The 20,111-nt window shown below is 33.6% G+C and overlaps 2 protein-coding genes and 1 long non-coding RNA gene across 3 annotated transcripts; all 3 read left to right on the forward strand.

Moving 5' to 3' along the window:
• The first annotated feature begins 1,066 nt into the window (after positions 1 to 1,066).
• Positions 1,067 to 15,962, forward strand: LOC134266846 (uncharacterized). The gene is made up of 9 exons (XM_062749061.1): positions 1,067 to 1,181; positions 1,893 to 2,117; positions 2,302 to 2,504; positions 11,250 to 11,354; positions 13,287 to 13,352; positions 13,638 to 13,940; positions 14,091 to 14,480; positions 14,796 to 15,230; positions 15,697 to 15,962. Exons 2-9 carry the CDS (start codon positions 1,894 to 1,896, stop codon positions 15,960 to 15,962), a joined length of 1,992 nt encoding a protein of 663 aa, XP_062605045.1. The 5' UTR covers positions 1,067 to 1,181; position 1,893.
• A 233-nt stretch (positions 15,963 to 16,195) lies between these two features.
• LOC134266858 (uncharacterized) lies at positions 16,196 to 17,584 on the forward strand. The gene is made up of 2 exons (XM_062749069.1): positions 16,196 to 17,025; positions 17,244 to 17,584. The coding sequence occupies exons 1-2, from the start codon at positions 16,923 to 16,925 to the stop codon at positions 17,582 to 17,584; spliced, it is 444 nt and encodes a 147-aa protein (XP_062605053.1). The 5' UTR covers positions 16,196 to 16,922.
• A 96-nt stretch (positions 17,585 to 17,680) lies between these two features.
• LOC134266805 (uncharacterized) lies at positions 17,681 to 18,947 on the forward strand. The gene is made up of 3 exons (XR_009992039.1): positions 17,681 to 17,814; positions 17,955 to 18,320; positions 18,665 to 18,947. It is a non-coding gene; the product is annotated as an uncharacterized LOC134266805 (long non-coding RNA).
• The last annotated feature ends 1,164 nt before the right edge of the window (positions 18,948 to 20,111 follow it).

The raw sequence follows: 20,111 nt of genomic DNA on the forward strand, positions 1-20,111 counted from the left end.
TGCACAAGCGGACTTGCACGTTAATCATCATGTAAATTCTGAGAATTTACTGTTTTACAGTGGGCTTTTGATGTTTTCATAACTTGTCTTCTATCAACGAGTGGAAAAAAAATTAATCATTCTTTTTCTCACTATTTGGGACCTTTGTGGTAAGTGGATTGTTGTGTGAATGGTATTGGAGTCTTGCATCACGCATCCAGAGGAACACAATTTAAATCTCCGGCTTGCAATGGCGATTGAGGGAATAAATGTACTGATCTTCTATAGAAGCAAACCGTTCACGGTAGCGCTTGACTTCAACCATGAATTGAGGTTTTTGCATCCAATGAGATGAAACCAAACCATGATTCCAAACCACAATTTGACGAATCAGAGAAAACCAAACCAGAATTGCAAACCACAATTTATCCAATCAGAAGCATGCTATTTACCAGACTCCGATAGCATCCATTTTGTCAACAAAAATGTCCTAATTATTTGTTTTAGACTCAAATTGGTTTAATTACAAAGAAAATCAGAACTATGAAAGGCAAGTGTATTATTTATGCATATGTATTACATGTTATTGATAAAGATAAGTTGTAATTTGCATGAATTCTCTTAATAACTCAAGTGGGGAGGGGGGATGTCAAGAAAATGATATTTTTTTGTTTTGGTATAAAATATTTGGAAGTAATGTTGTAAAAGTAGGAATTTTATCTCTTAAAGACTTTCTCATAGTATGATATTAATCAACACTTGGTTGGGGGTCAGGATGTAGGGGATAAGTGTTAAACTTTGTCTATACATCATCTTCATTTTCCTGTCCACAATTTCAGATTTCACAGCATGATTCTAGCCATCTGTTTTAAGAACACAGGATTAAGAGTCATGATTATGATACTATACATGCATGATAAGAACCTGATCATCAAGAATCTTTTTAAAGTGCCATAGTGCAACACTATACACAGCATGAAGTAAGGCCATGTGTTTCAGGTGTATACACCTGTGCACTACCTGAAAGTTGTTTTAAATTTCAATTTCCTGAAGAAATTGATCAGTACCCCAAGAACATTGTACGAAGTAGCAACTTTATGCTGTAAAAGCTATTCTATTGCGGATATATTTTTCAGGATTTTAATTCCAAAGCCTTCAGATTAGTGAATTGCTAAATTGTCAATCTACTGGACTTTGTGAAGGTAAGTTTTTTTTATTATTTTCAGAAAATTGAATAAATGTTATGTTGATATTGGTACAATATTGGTCTGAAATCCCGGTAATACATTATTTTTACTTTTGAAAAAAAATATGAAATTTAAACTCTATAAAATAAGGAATATAATGGATTTTTTTCCCAACGAAAGGGATGCCCTGGATCGGCTGGATAAAATTAAGTCAAAATTCAAAAAATATATTGTAGATAACAAGATTTATTTAAACATTTCAAGGGAGTTTAATTGTTTATAAGCTTTAAAAATCTTACTTTTTATATTCCTAATCATATTTTACAATCTCATGACTTAATATCCATTTAAGTTGTCATAGAAGTAGAATTTTTTAAATATTGTTGGTTTATATGCTAATTATTTTTTTAATAAGGGCCTAAATTAATTTATTGATTGGTATCTTATATTATTTTTTGCTAAAGAAAAATGTTTCATGCAAGTTGAAAGTTATAAATATATTTACTTACATCATGAACATAAAGTATCAGTCTAAAAATGAAAAAAAAAATGGAAAATTACTTTCATTATTTACATTCCTACTAATCAGTGTCTAATTGATCTAAATGATTTCTAATATTATTTTCTTGCTTTTTAAATTAAATCGGGATCAAGATGACAAAAAATTATTTCAATTGGAAACATATTTTTATTTCAAAAATGCATCTAAAGGAAATCTCATTTCAGAATGGAACCCATTTTCCGAAAATTGCCGTCTGGCATTCCTACATTAAGTGACAGCAGTGCTGCTAGAGCTGTTAAAGAGGAAAGACGGGAAAAGAATCGGGCAAAGTGCAAGACTGTTGTCAAGGTCAAGGCGGAAGCACTGCAAGCCGTGCAGAGGAAGGGTGGGGATGTCACGAATGTCACGCATCTCCTTGGACAGTATACAATCCAGTTTGGACAGTTTAGGTAAAATCTTTTATAATTGGCACTTTATTGATTTTAAGCATATACTGTTTGTGGTCTGCAGCTCAATGATGATTTTATAATCCAAGTCTTTAATTCAAGAGGAACAGAAAAGTTATAATTTATTTTGCATATTTAACTTTTATCATTTAAAATGAATAAGTAAACAATGTCAAATTGGTTTCAGGGGAATGACGTTCAAATGGTTATTGGAGAATGCACCAGGATGGGTAGCTTTCATCGTTGCAGACCTTGAGACTTCTGGAGAATCCAAAAGTTCAGATGACAGATGGCTTAACAAGATGGCCCTCAAAAAATATGTAAATATATTTGATGAGGGAAAACATCTTGTGAAGAGGAAGAAAGAGGAAAAAGAACGAGCAAAGTCTAGTGAGTTTAATTTCTCTTTTTCCAGTTAAAGATATCTTTTAATAACATATTTTGCCCTTTATCCCATTGATATAGCTCAAGTTATATCGTTTTTGTATCAACACTATGTATGCCTATGCCGCGTGACATAATGTAAATAAACAAATACATGTGCATGACTTAATTTGTCAAATTTTACTTTATTTGATATATTTTAACTTTTCATTGAGGAATTAAAAAAAATAAGTGCAAAAATACTTTCTTTTATTTCTGTACGAACTATTTCATACAGTGTAAAATTATTTATTTCGTTATTTGGTCCGAGGTAACCCAAAGGGAACTTTGAATTAGAAATAAAGACAAAAATACACATTTATAGTGAATAAAAAGAATCTCCCATGGTTTGTGGTTTGATATGATTTTTATCCAACTCGTTGTGCACGTGTTTTCTATCCCCTCGCCAAGGCTCGGGGATAGAAAACACATAAGAATATGAAGAAATTTAACTAAACTACCTATGCAAACCATTTCTAAGCTGCCATTTTTATTTACAATAACAATGCTTGGATTTGAATCATGCGCCTAATTTTCATATTACTCCTTGACGGCTACATAACACGGAAAATTTCAGGGCTTTATCTGATTAGCTTTTATCCAGTTAGTTATCTACAAAGAACTTCATTCGGTAATAACCAATATTTGCCCCCAAAATCAAACTTCGATGAAAATATATTTAATTAAGTTTTTAAACAGGGGAGTATATGCTGACTTCAAAGCACTGAATATTTTAATAAGTAATGTATAAGTATGTAACGACATCACAAACATGACGTTAATTTCAGGTTTTTATGAATTTTACAGAAAAATGTACATATTTTGTCAATATTTTTATAGTAAAAGTCAACAAGCGCATGTGTGTTGAGGATCAATATTTTAATATAATGTGTAGAATGATAATATTGATGAAGTATGTCAATATTGTTCCTGAACAAACTTGGGCTCTATAAATTTTAAAGCTAAAATTGTTGAAATTTTGTCCATTTTGTCCTCTTTCTGAAAAAGGATATAAAATCGGACTAGTTTGTGACGTCGTAAAAACAAAAATTGTGAATACCCTGCTTTGACACTATAATATTTTCTGTTAATTTAACTAGACTCATGGATAGGTCTAACATCTCACTATGTGGTCAAACATCAATTTTTTTTCTTATAACTGCTCATTATAGCATCAGAAATGTTAGAATTTTTTAAAGTTATAACAAAATATATTATATAACTTGTATATACATTTGGTCATACTGTGAAATATTAAAGAATTAAGATATGACTGCCGTCACGAGAAAAGGGCCCTTAAGGTCAAATTTTCACAAATTGACTTTTTGGTAAATTTTGATAGCAGGACTCTTTCTGAATGCAAATATACATAAATTTTGAAAATATATCACTTTTTCGATATTTTATGAGCATTTTAGTGAGGCGCTTCAAAAATAACTTTGACGTTACTCACTGAAAACGTAATGACGTCGCCTGCGTCTTATTCAATTTTCTAAAAAATCTTAAAATCACGTGTTATTTAAATAACCTCAATCGTTTTGAGCATTTAAAATATGAGAAAGTATTTTTTTTCCTCCAAGCGACTAGTATTCAACTATTCCGGAGGGATTTCGTATGTTATTACTATTTCCATGCTAATTTTAGAGCAGATCTAGTAATTCGTAAAAGGGAGGGGGGGGGGTCTAGACAAAATGTAGGAACGGTTTATAACATAATCAGTAGGGAAATAATATTTGTTTAAATCCATAAAAATCATTCTTTTTATGTCAAATAATCTAATTCAATTTATAAAATATATAAAGAATTTGTAACACTTAAAGATTAAAAGAAATATATACATAGATATAGAATCCCATGCGGAAGGACACCACGAGCAAATAGTGGCACCCCTCGAAAAAAGAACATCAATCCCGATAATAAAAAAAAAATTGTGAGACAGCATTCACTCACAATCACACACGCAAGTAACTTTCTTCTGTTACTATAATAAAAAAAAACACCATGAATTTTCTGTATCAGTCACCAAAAATTCAATTGAGAAATAAATTCAGATACGCTAGGATATGTAAACTTGTTTTTAAAAACGTTTATTGCTTTATAAACATTCATTAAAAAAATATATGTTCCCTTCTTCCATGCAAGCGGATTTAAATTTTTTTTTTTTACGTTTTTAAACATTTTATTTAAAAATTAAAATGTGTAAAGCTCTAGGTTTCCACTGTGTATACAATTCATTTCGTCGCCTGTCTTAGTTATGGAGTAGAAACGTGGTAGTAAATTGGCAAATAAAGGACAAATGAATTAATTATATACCGTATACCTAAAATTGAAACTTTCTTTGACTTTATGCCTCAAATTTAACCCGTCTTTTAACTTCTTATTTTTTTTAAATTAAATCACAATAAAAATCGGTTACAAATATTTCTGCTCATTTACCTTTTCTTAAAATATATTTTGTGGCACCTGTACCCTGTTTCACATGAACACAACATTTGTATATTTCTAACAAGGGCCGCTTCTATGATCTCAAAAAAATATCTATGTTTAATATTGTATAATTTAATAATAAAAAAAAAAGATGGCAATTGTGCTGTTCTTATCTCTTTTTATTATATTTACACTAAACGGTCTTGACTTTTCTGTGCGAAATTACATTGCCATGTTAAAATTTCGACGAAATCTATTTCAAACTGAATGTATACTTAGTGGAGCCTCATAAATCCGTTTGCTTTGATTCCTAGTCAATTTGCCCGGATATGTGAAGCGTCCGGATACCGGAATTACCAGTTAATAAAACTTTCGTCCTGATGAAAAATCGTTCGGATACATCCGGATATCTGGCTTCCGGATATCTGAAGGTCCACTGTATTTTTACGCAAGAACGGCTGGCCCTTAGGAAGCCATTCAGTTGGGGGAGCTATATTTTTTTCAGTTGTATACCGGGTATGTAGGCACTTTCAATCACCAAATTTTCCTTGACAAGCGAAACAATTTTTCACGGCAACGAACAGTCATCTACTTAGTATTCATTTTCCTCCGTGAATGGCTAATTAATTTGATATAAGCTTTTCAAAATTTCGATGCGATTGTCTTATCCAATGATGAACTATTATGTACAACATACAGTGTACCTTAATGCTTTTGTCTGAGGCGATGCTGTTAATTAAGTAAATATTATACCGCTCTAATCTGACTCTCTTTCGCTGAAATATTATACTTACTAAAGGCAGACCATTTTTTCCTAGTTGTACCAAACATATCCCCAAATAAAAACATTTGACTCGTACCTTCGCCTGTCCCCACACTAACTCCTTTGAAAAATTTGGGGGATGGTTCAGGCAGAAAAAAATGAATAAATTTACCTTAAAAAAGGGGGGGGGTGTCGAAACTCGAATCCAATTTCGCCGTTGGGCAGAAAGGGGGTGGGTAGGTTCAAACTTCTTTTAGTATCAAATTTTCTTAAAGGTCAAGTACGGTAAAAATAGATCTTAAAAATAATGTTTATAATTCATTAAAAGCATTAAATGAAAGTTTATGATGTGTTTGTTTAAAAAAAAAATCCAGATGAAGACGCAAAATACCTGTTCAAATATCGTTATTTATAGACATGGGCGATAGAGTTATCGCTCTTTTTCATGACGTCATCAGAGACAATTGCTGTATAGGCGCTATTCTATAAACAGCAAATAACTGAATAAAATGAATAGTTTTAACGCTGAAACGTGTTATTGACGGTAAACTCGAAGACATACTTGAGTTTACAGATTCAACCAATTAAGTTTGAGCCCATTAGTGATTACGAAGCAATCAGAATATGTAAGGCCTGCCTACATGGAAATGTCATCGAAGTTAGAATCCGAGAATACTGAAAGTAAATCGGGAGAATCTCCAAGAAGCAATGATGTGTTGTTTTTTTTGTATTGAAAATAAATTAAAAACAGATATTCAGAAATGTTCAAAATGAAAATCGAAACTTTAGCGCATTATTTGCATCTATGTAGAATGCGTTGTTTTATTCATTGGATTACTTATTATAAAACTAGTAGACTGGATGAGTATTGATAGTCAGCTGTGAAACCATGTAAACAATAATTAGCAAAGTTAAAAGTGATCAGCAAATAACTCTGTGGCCGCTTGTGGTTGCTTCAAATTGTAACCCCCCCCATTTCAATCAAAATTATGAGAAAAAACCTATATATTCAGCATGCGAACATGTCTCATTTTTAAATAAAAATGAAAATTCGAAATTAATTTCCGAAATCTAAATAAAAGAACAAGAGAATCCTGCTATAGAAATTACGATGGCCGCTCAAAAAATACGTGGACTGGTTGCACAGAAAAAAATATTTGATGGCATAATCAGGCAAAATGTCACATTTAATACATGTACACTGTATAAACGATTCTTTACCTAAAAAGTCTTCAAAATTTCATATTAAAATGTTGTAAATTGGTATCAATGTTTGGTGATTTATCAAGACATATCATAAAGCCACGGAGCAGCAAAATCTTCGTCGTCAGGGCATTATAAAAAACAGCTTTAATTTCCTCAGCATTTTCCCAAGAGTTCCTGTTAAGCTTGACATAAAGCGTGACATTGTTCACTCTATTTTTACGGTCCGGATAAGGTTTTTGCAAATGCGCATGAAGTATGGATCGATACCCCCCCCCCCTCTTTTTTTAATAAAAAAATTTTCAAGAGTGTAAAATATCTCAAATTATAAAACATCCCTGTCAATCATATATATATGTCGTTCTATGCAAGCAGATTGTGCGTTTTTCAGTTTAGAGAATGACCATACTTCAGGTAATCCCCACCAGTACTAGTCCTTCTCCAGTCTCACCATAGAAACCTATAACTATGCACAATCCTGCAGAGGATAACTTTACACAGAGAACTATAAATAAACCTTTCTCGTGAGTTTATGTCCTTTATTTCAATATAGTTTCTCATGCCCCCCCCCCCCCCCCCGCCTCTCCAACTTTTTATAAAACAAACCAAAACAAACACACACACACACACACCCTCACACACACAAAATGTAATTTTACTTGTGCCTTCACAGGCGTCGGAACCGGGGCCGGGGGGCTTGGGGGGAGAGGGGGGGGGGCTTAGCTTCTTTTCCAAATATATATTTCGTATAGACATTGAACATATCTTCGTAGGTTTAGCCCCTCCCCCTTTTCACAGGTACGTCTTAGTACAGGTTAAAAATGGGGAAAGTATGTTTGGAAAAAAACTTTGGTACCGAAGTTCGACCCCCCCCCCTAACAAAACATAACCATACAAATAAAAATCCGTATAAAATTAATTGATCTGGTTTGAGAAAATAATGCTTATGGTCACTGTATTTTCCAGATACGTGTGTATTTTTTTCTCTGCTTGCTTACAGATAGTTTAACTAAATTATAAATTGGATTTATAATATTTAGTTAAACTATCTAAATTATTAAATTCATGTATTGAAATTTTGCGGATGCTTGTAAATGCGCTGTACACAAACGATGTGGTACAGTCCTATTAACAGTAACGACTCGGTTTCTTATTACGTCTTACTCACCACCCACATCTTTGAATTTTCAAATTTAATTTTCTTTGTTGTTGTTTAATTTGTATTTCTAAGCTTTTTAAATAGGTGGTACCAAAATTTCAAAAAATGAGTGGTACAGGTAAAGAGCTGTCAAAAACAAGACCCCCCCCCCCCTATTTTCATAGTTTCGAATCGACTTTTCAGTAACGAATCAGGTGCCTTCTATTGTTGCCGACTTAATAAATGAAACCAGTTGGTCAAAATTATTGTAGAAATATATACCTCAAAGAAGATTCTACACAAAGTATATAAGTATTACTTGTTGATTGAAATGATTATTTTTCTATAACTATACAATATGAAACATTTAGTATGTATTGAGAAACATTTCATGGGTTATTGAAATTAAATCGAAAATCTCTGAGACATAATTATCATGGGATATTTTTGTTTGTAAATTGTTTTGATAGTATTTACACTTCTGTCAGCTTTTCTTGTTTTGCATCCCGTAAAACGGCATTTTTCGTTCTTCAAAAAATCCGTGATTCGTAACTAAGAAAACAACACGTGGTGAGTTTGGATGTTAAAATTTCATTAAAAAGTCATTTATTGTTTCATATGATATTCTGTCATGTTATATTTATCTTAAAAATTGATAACAAGCTCAATCTGGATAGAAAATATTGGAAAAAATCATTTAGACGAATTTGTTTACACACTCGTTTTCTTTTACTTGCATTTCCGCGTGTTAAAATCTAGGTCATTGTTTCAAATTGTAAATACTGTGGGAAATAATCATGCAGATAATACAAAAACACAACACAGAGATTGAATAATCATCCTTTTATTGTACATGTATTTACCCTGTGATATTTCTTTTTAACCCGTCTGTATGTTTTTCTTGAAAATTTAAATACAAAATAATATTCGATACTGGCAAATATACGTTACCAGTCAAACGACTGTATACTGTGTTCTCTACCTCTTTTGGGTCGCTCGAGAAAAGAAATAAACTTGACACTCTGTATTAATTTTACATAACAATTCAAAACTAAGCACTGCACCATAACCCTAGAAAGATTTTTTAAAAAGCACTTGTAAACAACCAGTTAACAGCTAATCTCTCTTTCTCTCGCTCAGTCGCTGCAGTCAAAAGTTGTCTCTGATGACGTAATACGTTATGGGCGATAACTCGCGTCACTAAAAAAATATTTATAGCCCAGGTAAATTTAAATCGCGCAGCAGAAGTCTTAGCAGGCGGTTTATTACTAAACAGCTATGGGAATTGAAATCATATGAGACCGGCAGACAATTATGTGTATATTATTCCAATTTTACAAAAAATTCCGTACTTGACCTTTAATCAAACATAAAACACTGCCTTATTCTTTAGCCCTATAGTGCACGAATTTGACTATGCTACAACAAAGAGTGTGTACGTGTGTGTTTGTGTGTGGTGGTGATGGTGTGGGGGGGGGGGGGGGGCTTTAAATGTAAACTCCACCCCTACCCCTGTTGCTACTTGCTGCGATTGTAATGATCAATATTTTCTTTAAAGAAAGAAAAATTTGTGTTTCTTTATTAATTACTTTCCGTAGGGTCATGTAAGGATTACAAGATGAAGTCTTATCTCGATTTCAACGGAACTTTAAGAAATTAATGTCAAGATATGCGGAGTATTTTGATATATGTATCAGAGTTGAAGATTTCAACGCAAAATGTGGTTTATTTATTTCATATCAAGAATTCAACAGTCAGTTATATAATAATATTTCACGCTCATTAAAGTTTTTAAAAATTCTAAAAATGTTCATAACTTTTGGAAATTATAATTTGTTACATACTTTTTGCTCTTTCGGTGAATGTATTCTCAAGAGATGTAGCCATATATATGATATTCGGAAATTCGTACGTCTTTTTGCTTAATCTATAGTTTTATTTTTCCTTTTGGTTCCTCATTCATATTATCATTGTCGATGTAATATTGTTTATTTCTTCAACATTGGGTATAATGCTTTTGGGAAAAGTCTACAGTAGTTGTATTTAATTTCTTAACATATTGCAAAATTTGATTTTCATTCAACCATTTCATCGGAAAAATTTCAGAAATTTGAAACAAAAGTAATTTCTACCATACAATTCCTTTGAATGTATTTATTTGATCATTTTAGATTAGTATTTGAAACAAAATTTAATTTAACAAAATTGTGTCATCCCTATCATCCGTATTTTTTTCCCTTATCATTCTCTCTATTACTGTTAATTTAGTAAAAGGTAAGTTATTAAAACTAAAGTAAGTTATTTACTGTTGATGTAGGTTTGGATCTCCCATGTTACCAGTATCTTTATCTAATAAAAGAGGGATTATGTTTCTTAGCTAAACATTTACCGGTCTTTTTATCCGGAGATTTTTGTTTGGCTTGTCTTCTTACCCCCCCCCCCCCCACCCCTTTAAAAAAATTAAAATCGACAGTTCATCGAAGGCTGGCTATCGGGGTACATCAGTGTAATTAACTATGGATTAAAATTAAAATGACTAAATACATTCTGTATGTTTTACATTATTACATTATGGTAACACATATATTTTCAGGGAAAAAGTAGCTCTTATAAAAACGGTAATTACTATATGTGCATAGACCTCTCGCTCGCTCTTCTCTATCCTCTCTCTCTGACAAAAATATACTAGTCTAGTACATGGAAAATACTTTTGATATTGAGACTTCTTAACATGAATTCAAATTAAAGTATTTGTAAATTGCCCAGAAAACAAAAAACAGCATCTTCATATTTCGTCATGCATAGACATCGTTTTAATCGCTGTTCCAGAGCTAGCAATTTGTGCATGTCCAATGTCCCGTATATCAGCATCAATTAAATATTTAAACAAAATTATGAATAAATTTACGTACTAAATTGTAATCATATCATATGCCTATTAAAAAAATGTCCGCATCAAGCTTCAAATTTTTGTTACACTTTGAAATTCAATTTTATTTCTTGTTTACGAAATGCAGTCAACAAAAATTACTTCCGTGTTTACAATAGCGCGACTTTGACGTCGTTTTCTGAGCATTGTGACGTCAAAAGATAAGGGCCCTTTTCTCATGACGGCAGTCATATTATTTATGAATTTGTTTTCATCCAAGGGACATGTAGTTATATAAATATTTGTTGCAAGGTATTTCCAAACCAGTTTTGAAGATGCCAGAGACAGAGGAACAGATGAAAGATGATGACAGTGACTTGGTTGCATGCTTAGAAGATATGGAAGCTAAAAGTAGAGGTAGGGTGACATTGATACAAACCAAGTGGGCTTTTTAAAATTAAAAAACAAGTGTATTGCCAAATAATGATTTTACACTTGAGGTCTTTATGACGCAAAATCATATGACTCCCAGTACATTGTTTTAAGCATGTTTTACTGGATATATGTACGTTGAGATCATTTAAAGTCCAATATTTACATTTGAAAATGTTTTCCGTTATATAACACTTTTTGAACAAGGCGTTTTTACATATCCGTAAAACAAGTTGGTCATGTGACCATAAATTGATTGTTTAGTCATAATCGATCTACGTAGTTTGATAGTGACGGGTTGGCACATGATCAAATCTTCCATAAAGCCTTTCGGGCTTTATGAGATTTGATCACGTAACCAACCCGTTTTACATCCCAATAAAACTCAACAAATGATACCTTATTTCTTAAAAACACTTTAAGTAATTTTTCCTTTAGTTTGTCAAATCCTAAAATATCTCAATTTTTTCTCAATTCCAAATACCCAACAAGTTCTAGATAATGAGGTTTGACTGTATTTTTATTGTGGTATAGTGTATACATAAGGATATGGAAATAACGAACAGTATTCAATCTCAACGTCCATTAAACAAATATACAAAATAAGAGCAGAGCAAACACGGACCTCCGAAACATCAGAGGTGGGATCAGGTGCCATGGAGGAGTGAGCATCCCCTGCCGACCGGTCACACCCACCGTGTGCTCATTGTCATAATCAAGAAATAACGGGAAAAAACCCGTGGTCAATTCAGTGTGTACATGTATTATAGAAATGCTTTAATGCTGATAAAACTTTTAATGAAATATGTTTTATAGGTCTGCAGCAGTAAGTATGGATAATAATGAGTAAAAAGTACTTGTGTCTTATAAGTGGGCTTTATTTGTTCATGTGTCTGTCTGGCTTTGGTGTGTCCTAGCTATAAAGTCGGTATGGTGTGAATTCTAAACACTATTAAAAATGTTTCTACATTAGGCCTAAAATAAAATTTTGTTTGTTTGCAGTTGTCTACCGACCCACTGAAAATGCCTCCAACCCAAACTTTTTTTAACCATTTGGTAATTTGATTTTTAAAAAAAAAATCAGAATATTGAAACAGTTTCGTTTTCAAGTTTTGACACATTTTTTATCATTCATTAGTTTATAACAAGAGGTGAGCTTATTTATGTCTAGTAGGTGTATGAAAACCTCTTTTAATTGTTATCTAACAAAAATCTGATTTAAAAAAAAAAATGCCTACCTACTAACCCAGTCTAAAAATTATAGGTCAGCAACTGCAAACAAAGAATTTTTTAAGCTTGGCCTTATTGATTTTTTTGGTTAATACTCAAAGAATTCAGTGGCATAATTTCATTCTTATATGTTTCATTGATGAAATCACAGTTTGAAATAAGTATATGTAAATCAGCAAAAGTCCAAAATATCTCATTTTAATTACATGTACTAGTATATTATTAAATAACCACTCTTAAATATATGAGTTTGACTATAATATAGCTTTAAATGAGCTTTGATTGAATGTAAATCCATGCTTTTTATAATATGTAACTTCATGTTTATATAATGTGGTCCCTGCTTTCTTTCAATTTTTAAACAAAAAGTATGTTATTCTTTTCCCATTGTTTTAATTCACAATATCTTATTATATCTTTCTTAAATCCTTAATTGCCTCTGTACTCATCTCTCCTTGGAATACATTAAGAATATAATCCTCCCCAAAAAGAAAGGAGTTTATTATCTTCTATTTAACTTTTTTAAATATCATTAACTTACATGCTTCCTTTATCTTTTTATTTCTTCAAATAGGCCAGTTTTAAAATTATCCTGATTTAGCCAAAGTCTTCACCATTAGACACATGTTTTTAATTATGGTCATGTATTGTAACAAAATCTTAAATTTCTAAATTTTCATTTCATAGAAGCACAACGTCTCAAGCCAACACCAAATCTTTCTTCTGCTTCAAGGAAAGAAGTTTCTGTACCTGGTAAGTTTTAAAGGATAATATTTGTGTTTTAGCATAACTCATTTCAAGAACACATACAGGAAAACTTGTTTACTGCAAACACGGATATTGCAAATTCATGATATGGCAAAGTTATTTTGGATCCCCACCTATGTAAATTTAATGAATTCCTTATATGGACATAACAGATGTTATAGCTTAGTAATTTCAAATGTCCCATTGACTTCCTAAATCTGAGTTTTACTGTTTAGTTTTTGTAACCATATTTTTCTAGTCCTACATGTTCATTATTTTTGTTTTTTACAGTAGTGAGCAGTAAGTCTACATGCTCTGGAACCAGCTTGAATGTAGCTGTCACAAGCTCCTTGAGTCGAGTTGTCAGTTCCTCAAGTGGAGCTACCAGCTCCTTGAGTCGAGTTGTCAGCTCCTCAAGTGGAGCTACCAGCTCCTTGAGTCGAGTTGTCAGCTCCTCAAGTGGATCTTCTAGTTCCATGAGTATGGTTTCCAGCTCCTCTTCTACAGTTCCTAACTCTTCAAGTTTGTCTGCTGCCAAAGAGAGGAATCTACTGACAACACCCTCCCATCAACAACAGCCTAGTACATCAGCAGGTAAAATGCTGTTTCCAATTACTTTTGAAGGTTTGCAAAACTTTTTTTAAAGGGCCAGAGTTAATCTATTCTAAGTATCAAAGTCCTGATACATTCAAATTAAAAGTGTTTCTGATAAATTTTGCCAGTACTTATAAAACATATTTATAGGAACAGAATTAGACCATGTCGACCTTCTTGTGGGTTGGAAGAAGACACTTCCTGAGATAGATCACCATTGGATATCGGAAACCTTCTTCCATGCTGGGAAACGAGGTGCTGAATTTGATTTCAGCAGGGTAACCAAGTTGTGGTATGATCCTCCCCAACCCAGCCTATCCCGTGGTGTGTTGAACAAACCAGATCGATACTTTGGTCATCGGCTGTTTTTGTGGATGCCTCGCCACTTGTTTCATGTGCAGTTTCACTGCCCTCACAGTGACTGTAGTGGTATATTGACCAATTCTGGTGTACATCAGAAAACCAGGAGGGTTTTAGATGTGGATTCCTACTACAATATGGCAGCAGAGAATTTGGTTTGTTCGAAGTGTGGGAAGAAAGGTAAATACATAAAATTATGGTACCTTAACCTCTAATAGACTTAAGATTATTTTATTACCATGATTGATTTTATTGATATGATTAAGTTAACAATATTTGAACAATATATTTTGTATCCATATGTGTAGGGAAATAATTTGTAATTATCTGTTACATGAGACAAAACTTAATTTAGTATGTATTTACTTATCATTGAAACTCCTTCCTGTAACTTTTCTTTTAGAATCAAGATAGCCAAATATTTAATTTTTTTTCTAATTTATGATTATAATCCTAAAAAAAGTTTATACAATTGATTTTTTTAAATGCCAACAGTCATCAGCTGGAGTGAAGGTGTACTTGACCAACTGGACAACGCCACAAGATCCACCTTTCCCTGCATCCTTACCCTTAAGAATACCTGTGACCTGAAAGTTGTTCGCCTAATGCGACAGAGGGGACTTGGTAACAGCAGCAGTGCAGTCAGGAAACAGGTAAGAGAACAACATGGTGAGTCATATCTTATCAAATTACAAATGTATCTTTCTAATTGCAGGGAATTCAAAGCTTCAGTAGACAGGGGTTTCTTTGTGCCGACACAGTTTAGCGAGCCTCCGATTCCTGCAGAAATTCCAGGATACAGTTGGTTCATGAAGGTATATCAGCTGGATGTTCTTCAACGAGTAGATTACATCAAAGCTCACCTGACATCCCAGTTTGGTAATATACTGAAGATGGATTCAACGAAGAAGATCACGAATAAACTTGCAGGTAAAATATTGTTTGCTTGCCCTCTCCTGACTCAGGATGATAAAATTAGTAGTGGGTAGGTAGGCGAAAAAGTTGTTTTGAATAAATTTCAAAATGCTAAATTCAAAATCTATTTTCTAGAATGCCTTCTAAAATTTACTTCTTGGAGGTGATGTTAAGTTTTGAGTCAATCCATATTTACCTATTCGGTCGGAAGAGGGCAACCAAACATTTTTTTAAAGATAACCTAATAAAATAAATGCCATTTTCTTATTTTTTTTTTATTTTATTCCTTTACATGTAATTTCAAACTCTTTTATTATCTATGATTTTAGATCATCTTCTGATATCTCAAAACTTTTTCTTGGTCACAAGAGTTTGAAATAACAAGGTTTGACTGTGCTTAAATTAGTTTTTCTGGAAGAGTGTCAGAGAATTTCTTAATGTATCCTTTCATATTAAACTAATGATCTTAATTACATTAAAGGAAAAGGGAGGAAGACCGCCATGTGGGCCACAAACATTGGCAATGAACACGGACAGGTGTTGATGTCGGTCTTAACTGTTGGTGAAGGGTTAAGCTTGAAGCCAATGATTGATGGCCTTGTTGCACGGTACCGGAATGGTGAAGTTTCTCCTCCGAAGGCCCTCTATGTTGATAGGGACTGCTGTGGAACCTCCTCTGTACGGAAGTACTTTGGTGCATGGCCTTTCCTTCATATAAGGTATCAATATTATACTTTAAAGAATTAACTAACATTATCATGTTCTCTTTTTCCTGCTTTGATCAATTGTCTTTAAAAAATACATTACATATCAATTATATGAATGTAATATTTTAATAGTGCAATTACTTTAAGGTTTTCTTAGTAAAAATAAAAAAGAATAGTTGAATAAAAACACATAAGCATTAAATCCCTAAGTTATGTATGAATTAAAATGTCAAATAGATATACATATTATCATGTAATATTCTAGGACATTTGGCACTTCATGCGTCGCTTTCCCTCTGGTTGTACAACTGATAAACATCAGCTGTACAGTGTATTCATGGGGAAACTGAAGCAGTGCATTTTCAAGTATGACGAGGGTGTCCTTAATCTACTGAAGACTGCAAAGCGGGATGAGATGGTCCAGAAGGTATTCCCAACCCCACACATGATGACGTCTTTCGAAAGTTGTCTTCCAGCGAGCTCCAACAACACTGTCGAAGGGTGACCCGAGGGACAGCAGAAACATCAAGACTGATATCTAGTCTGCTGGAATCTTTGGATGGTTCTAATGGCTGCGATACCCAAGGAGCACCCCTTATTGACAGTAGGAGAATGAAGCAGCTTTGGGATGTCCAGAGTCGTCATGTAGACTGTATCCAGGATCCCCCTGATCTGCAGCTTTACACCCAGGTGAATACGTTGAAGAAAGGCAACCTCATGCTACCTGTTTACAGGTGTGCAAGAGGCTCAACTTCTCTGGAAAGTTTCCACCTCCATATGAACAGGTTTATTCCAGTTAAGTATAAAATTTCAAACAAGAATTTGACTTTTTAATTTCAGAATGATATGCTTTTATTTTATATTAAAAAGTCAGCTTTGAATTTCCATAGGAACCCTTGCGAAGGACATCAATTTCCAGGTGTGTGTGTTGGATGGCCTTTTCAGGTGGAATACTGACCGGCAGAGTTCTGCAGTGCTTGATAGTCAGCAACAGAATCCAATGACGTACAGTGGACCTCTGAAGAATGCAGTAAATAGGCTGTCGCAGGAGGTTTTGGGAAAAGATATGTTCCAAGACTACAAACCACCCGGAAAATATACTGGTAATCATTATATGATGATAAATGCTTTACTTTACTGGAAGAAAATTATATTTAAAATATCATGAAAATTGAATTTAAAAAAATATATGTTAACTTCAGATTTTGATTCAGGATTTGAAAATATGCTTTCAGCCTATACAACCTTTCAAATTAATTACATAACAGTGGTTCTTCATAATATTTTAGTGATATTCTTTATAAATTGTTTTTCCCAAAAGGGGAGCTAATTGGAATTGAGTATCTTTACTCCCAAACTGGAGAAGGTGTAGCAGATTACACCAGCACAGCCAGACAGCTGTTAGAGGGCCCTGATACCGAGGACATGGAGATGTACCGTGATCCTGAGGCAGATGAAGGATTTGAAGAGCTGGATGATGTGACGGATCCCACTACAGATATTTTGGACTTGGGTCCTGATTTTACAAGGGTAGAACATGAGACCCAGGATTCCACACACTCACCAACTCCCCAAACAATCCTTCATATTCCCTCAGACACGGAGTACAGACAGCTGATGGTGCAGAAAGATGAAGGCACGTGTATGTCTAAATTGCTCTGATATCTTTAAATTTAAAATTTATTGAAATAAGCAGATTTATCTTCTTTCAATAACTGTTTAGTATCTTATTTTTAAAACATTAAATTCATGGTATAATAAGTGTATTTGAATATTAAAACTATTTGTTTTAAGTGAAACCTACTTGTATTTATGTTCCCCTCATTTTAGTTTAGGTCCCTACCATCCCCCTGCTTGAGAGAGACTCACCTGAAGGACATGGATCTGATGAGGTAAATGTTTTCAAAGATATGTTCATTTATTGTCTGTGTTCTTTATATTAAATGTTGTTTAGATCAACATTTCAGTTGTATAATGTTTCCTTCATTACATATGTATTATGTGATTAGCATTTGTATAATTCTATTTTCAGGACACAGTGGGGCCAGACAACATTCCTGGATACACAAAAGTGCTTACCTTGGCCGACTTCTTGGTAACACTTAAAGACAAGGCCACAATGACCACAGCACAAGTTCAGCATTTGAAAGACCTGTGGTCGGCACTTTCGGAGTATGACAGGAAGAGGACAGTTTTTCTAACTCGGTTCTCTAAACATCCAGTAGAGGGAAGATTCAGACACAAACAGAAAAAAAGTTGCTCCAGGAGTAAAAAGTATTCAGAGGTAAAAATCACACATTTATTAAAATATCTGTACAGAAATGGTGCACCAAATGCAGGGTTTGAAAAACTTACTCACCCAAAGGAATTACCAGCTAGGTCAGAAACAATATCAACAGTCTCGTTTAAAGTCATCATTTCGTGAATTCTATGGTCGATGCAGTGACCTTGTCGGCAGATACAGTTTGTCATTGAGTGGGGTGCTGACTGGCGTTTTTCATACCAATTGTTGGTCCATTGTTTGTACACTGAGTTGACCACGGGTTTTTTCCGTTGTTTCCTGGTTGTGACAACGAGCACACGGCGGGTGTGACCGGTCGGCGGGGGATGCTCGCTCCTCCATGGCACCTGATCCCACCTCTGATGTTTCGGAGGTCCGTGTTTGCTCTGCTCTTATTTTGTGTGTTTGTTTGATGGACGTTGAGATTGAGTGCTGTTCGTTATTTCCATATCCTTCTTTAGGTCATGATTCCACGCCAACAACAAGATAGAGAAGTGTTAACCGAGATACATGATAGACTTTAAGCTAAAAAAGCGCAGGCCCAGTAACTATCCGTTTGGGAAAAGGCAGCTTTCTTTTTCATAAATATGTACTTAGATCATTGGCCTAATATCCTTGCTTACGCAAAGCCCTATCCGGACACCATAGCAAACCATCCACAATGCCATCATACATATCTGATGTAGGGTACCCTTATCAATATTTGAGTTATCACGAAAGAACATGGACAGCAAAAATTCTGTGAACGTATGTAATTATGCCTTCATTTGATACAGTAAAATGGTTTTCTTCTTTTTTACATTTTTATAATTTAAATAAAAATATTTTAATAAACAATTTCTTACATTCTAACATCGAACTTTGTAACATCAGTATATAGCTTCAAGCATATTTATCCTTTCACTGGATGACAGCTCCACTTTTTGCTCCAATCACCCCTCTGGCAAAGTTTCTCCAAGGAAGTCTTGCTACAAAAGGAGATTTGTTGCATTTATATAAATCTCCAATGTCAGAGAAATTAACTGCATAAAGATGAAAATGAAAACTGCTTTTTCTTAAAATTGTGTAAAAATGCCTAACTTCAAATAAATTTCAATTTCTTGTTATAACCTTAAATTTATGATTAAAACAAACCATGTTTAACTTCTTTTGGATTTTCTTAGGCATGCAAGGAGTAGGTGTTTTTTTTGTATCATATTCTGTTCCTGTTGTTGACTTGTACTTGGCAAGGAAGGAAGGAAGAGGCAATGGGGGTATATTATTCTCAGTTTCAATACTGCAACATGAATCTTGCTTAGGCTCAGTCACTGTTGGAGCTTCATCAACTACATATACTTTAACTTTTAGTACTTTTAAGTCTCTAAAATACCCATTACTTTCGGGACCCAGGTCCATCAATATCATTGTAGAAATGAGTAATGTGTGGATTTTCAACGAAAAATCTCTCCTTCACAATTTTTTCTTATATCATTCAGATCAAAATTTTCAACTCCATTTCTTTATTTTGGTTCTTACAAATTACAACTAAAAATTTTCTTTCCATTTCCAAATTCTGCAAAAAAGGAAGGAAAAATGAAATGAGTACTTTTTTAATTGTACATAATTGCTAAACTTTTTTTAAAATAGAACTATGTATAAAATCATGTTTACACCTATCACAAAAGTCATAATAATTATTATGTTTGGTTTTATTTACATTTATTGAAGTTGAACTATATTGCTCTGATGGGCATATCTTACTGCCTTCAACGGACGTAGGATTGGAAGCCGGCGGGTGACGAGTTTCAGCATGAGTTTGCCCACCGGTGTTCCCGGAGGACCATCGGACAGATGCGTGTGGCGTCAGCCACTCGTTCAAGAATTTATTGCAACTACAAAGCGATTTGCATATTATATCTGTTATTTTTT

The sequence above is a fragment of the Saccostrea cucullata genome, unplaced genomic scaffold (genome assembly GCF_032062105.1).
Source record: "Saccostrea cucullata isolate Sc308-1 unplaced genomic scaffold, CSIRO_AGI_Scuc_v1 ctg2443, whole genome shotgun sequence".
NCBI classification, from domain to species: Eukaryota; Metazoa; Mollusca; class Bivalvia; order Ostreida; family Ostreidae; genus Saccostrea; species Saccostrea cuccullata.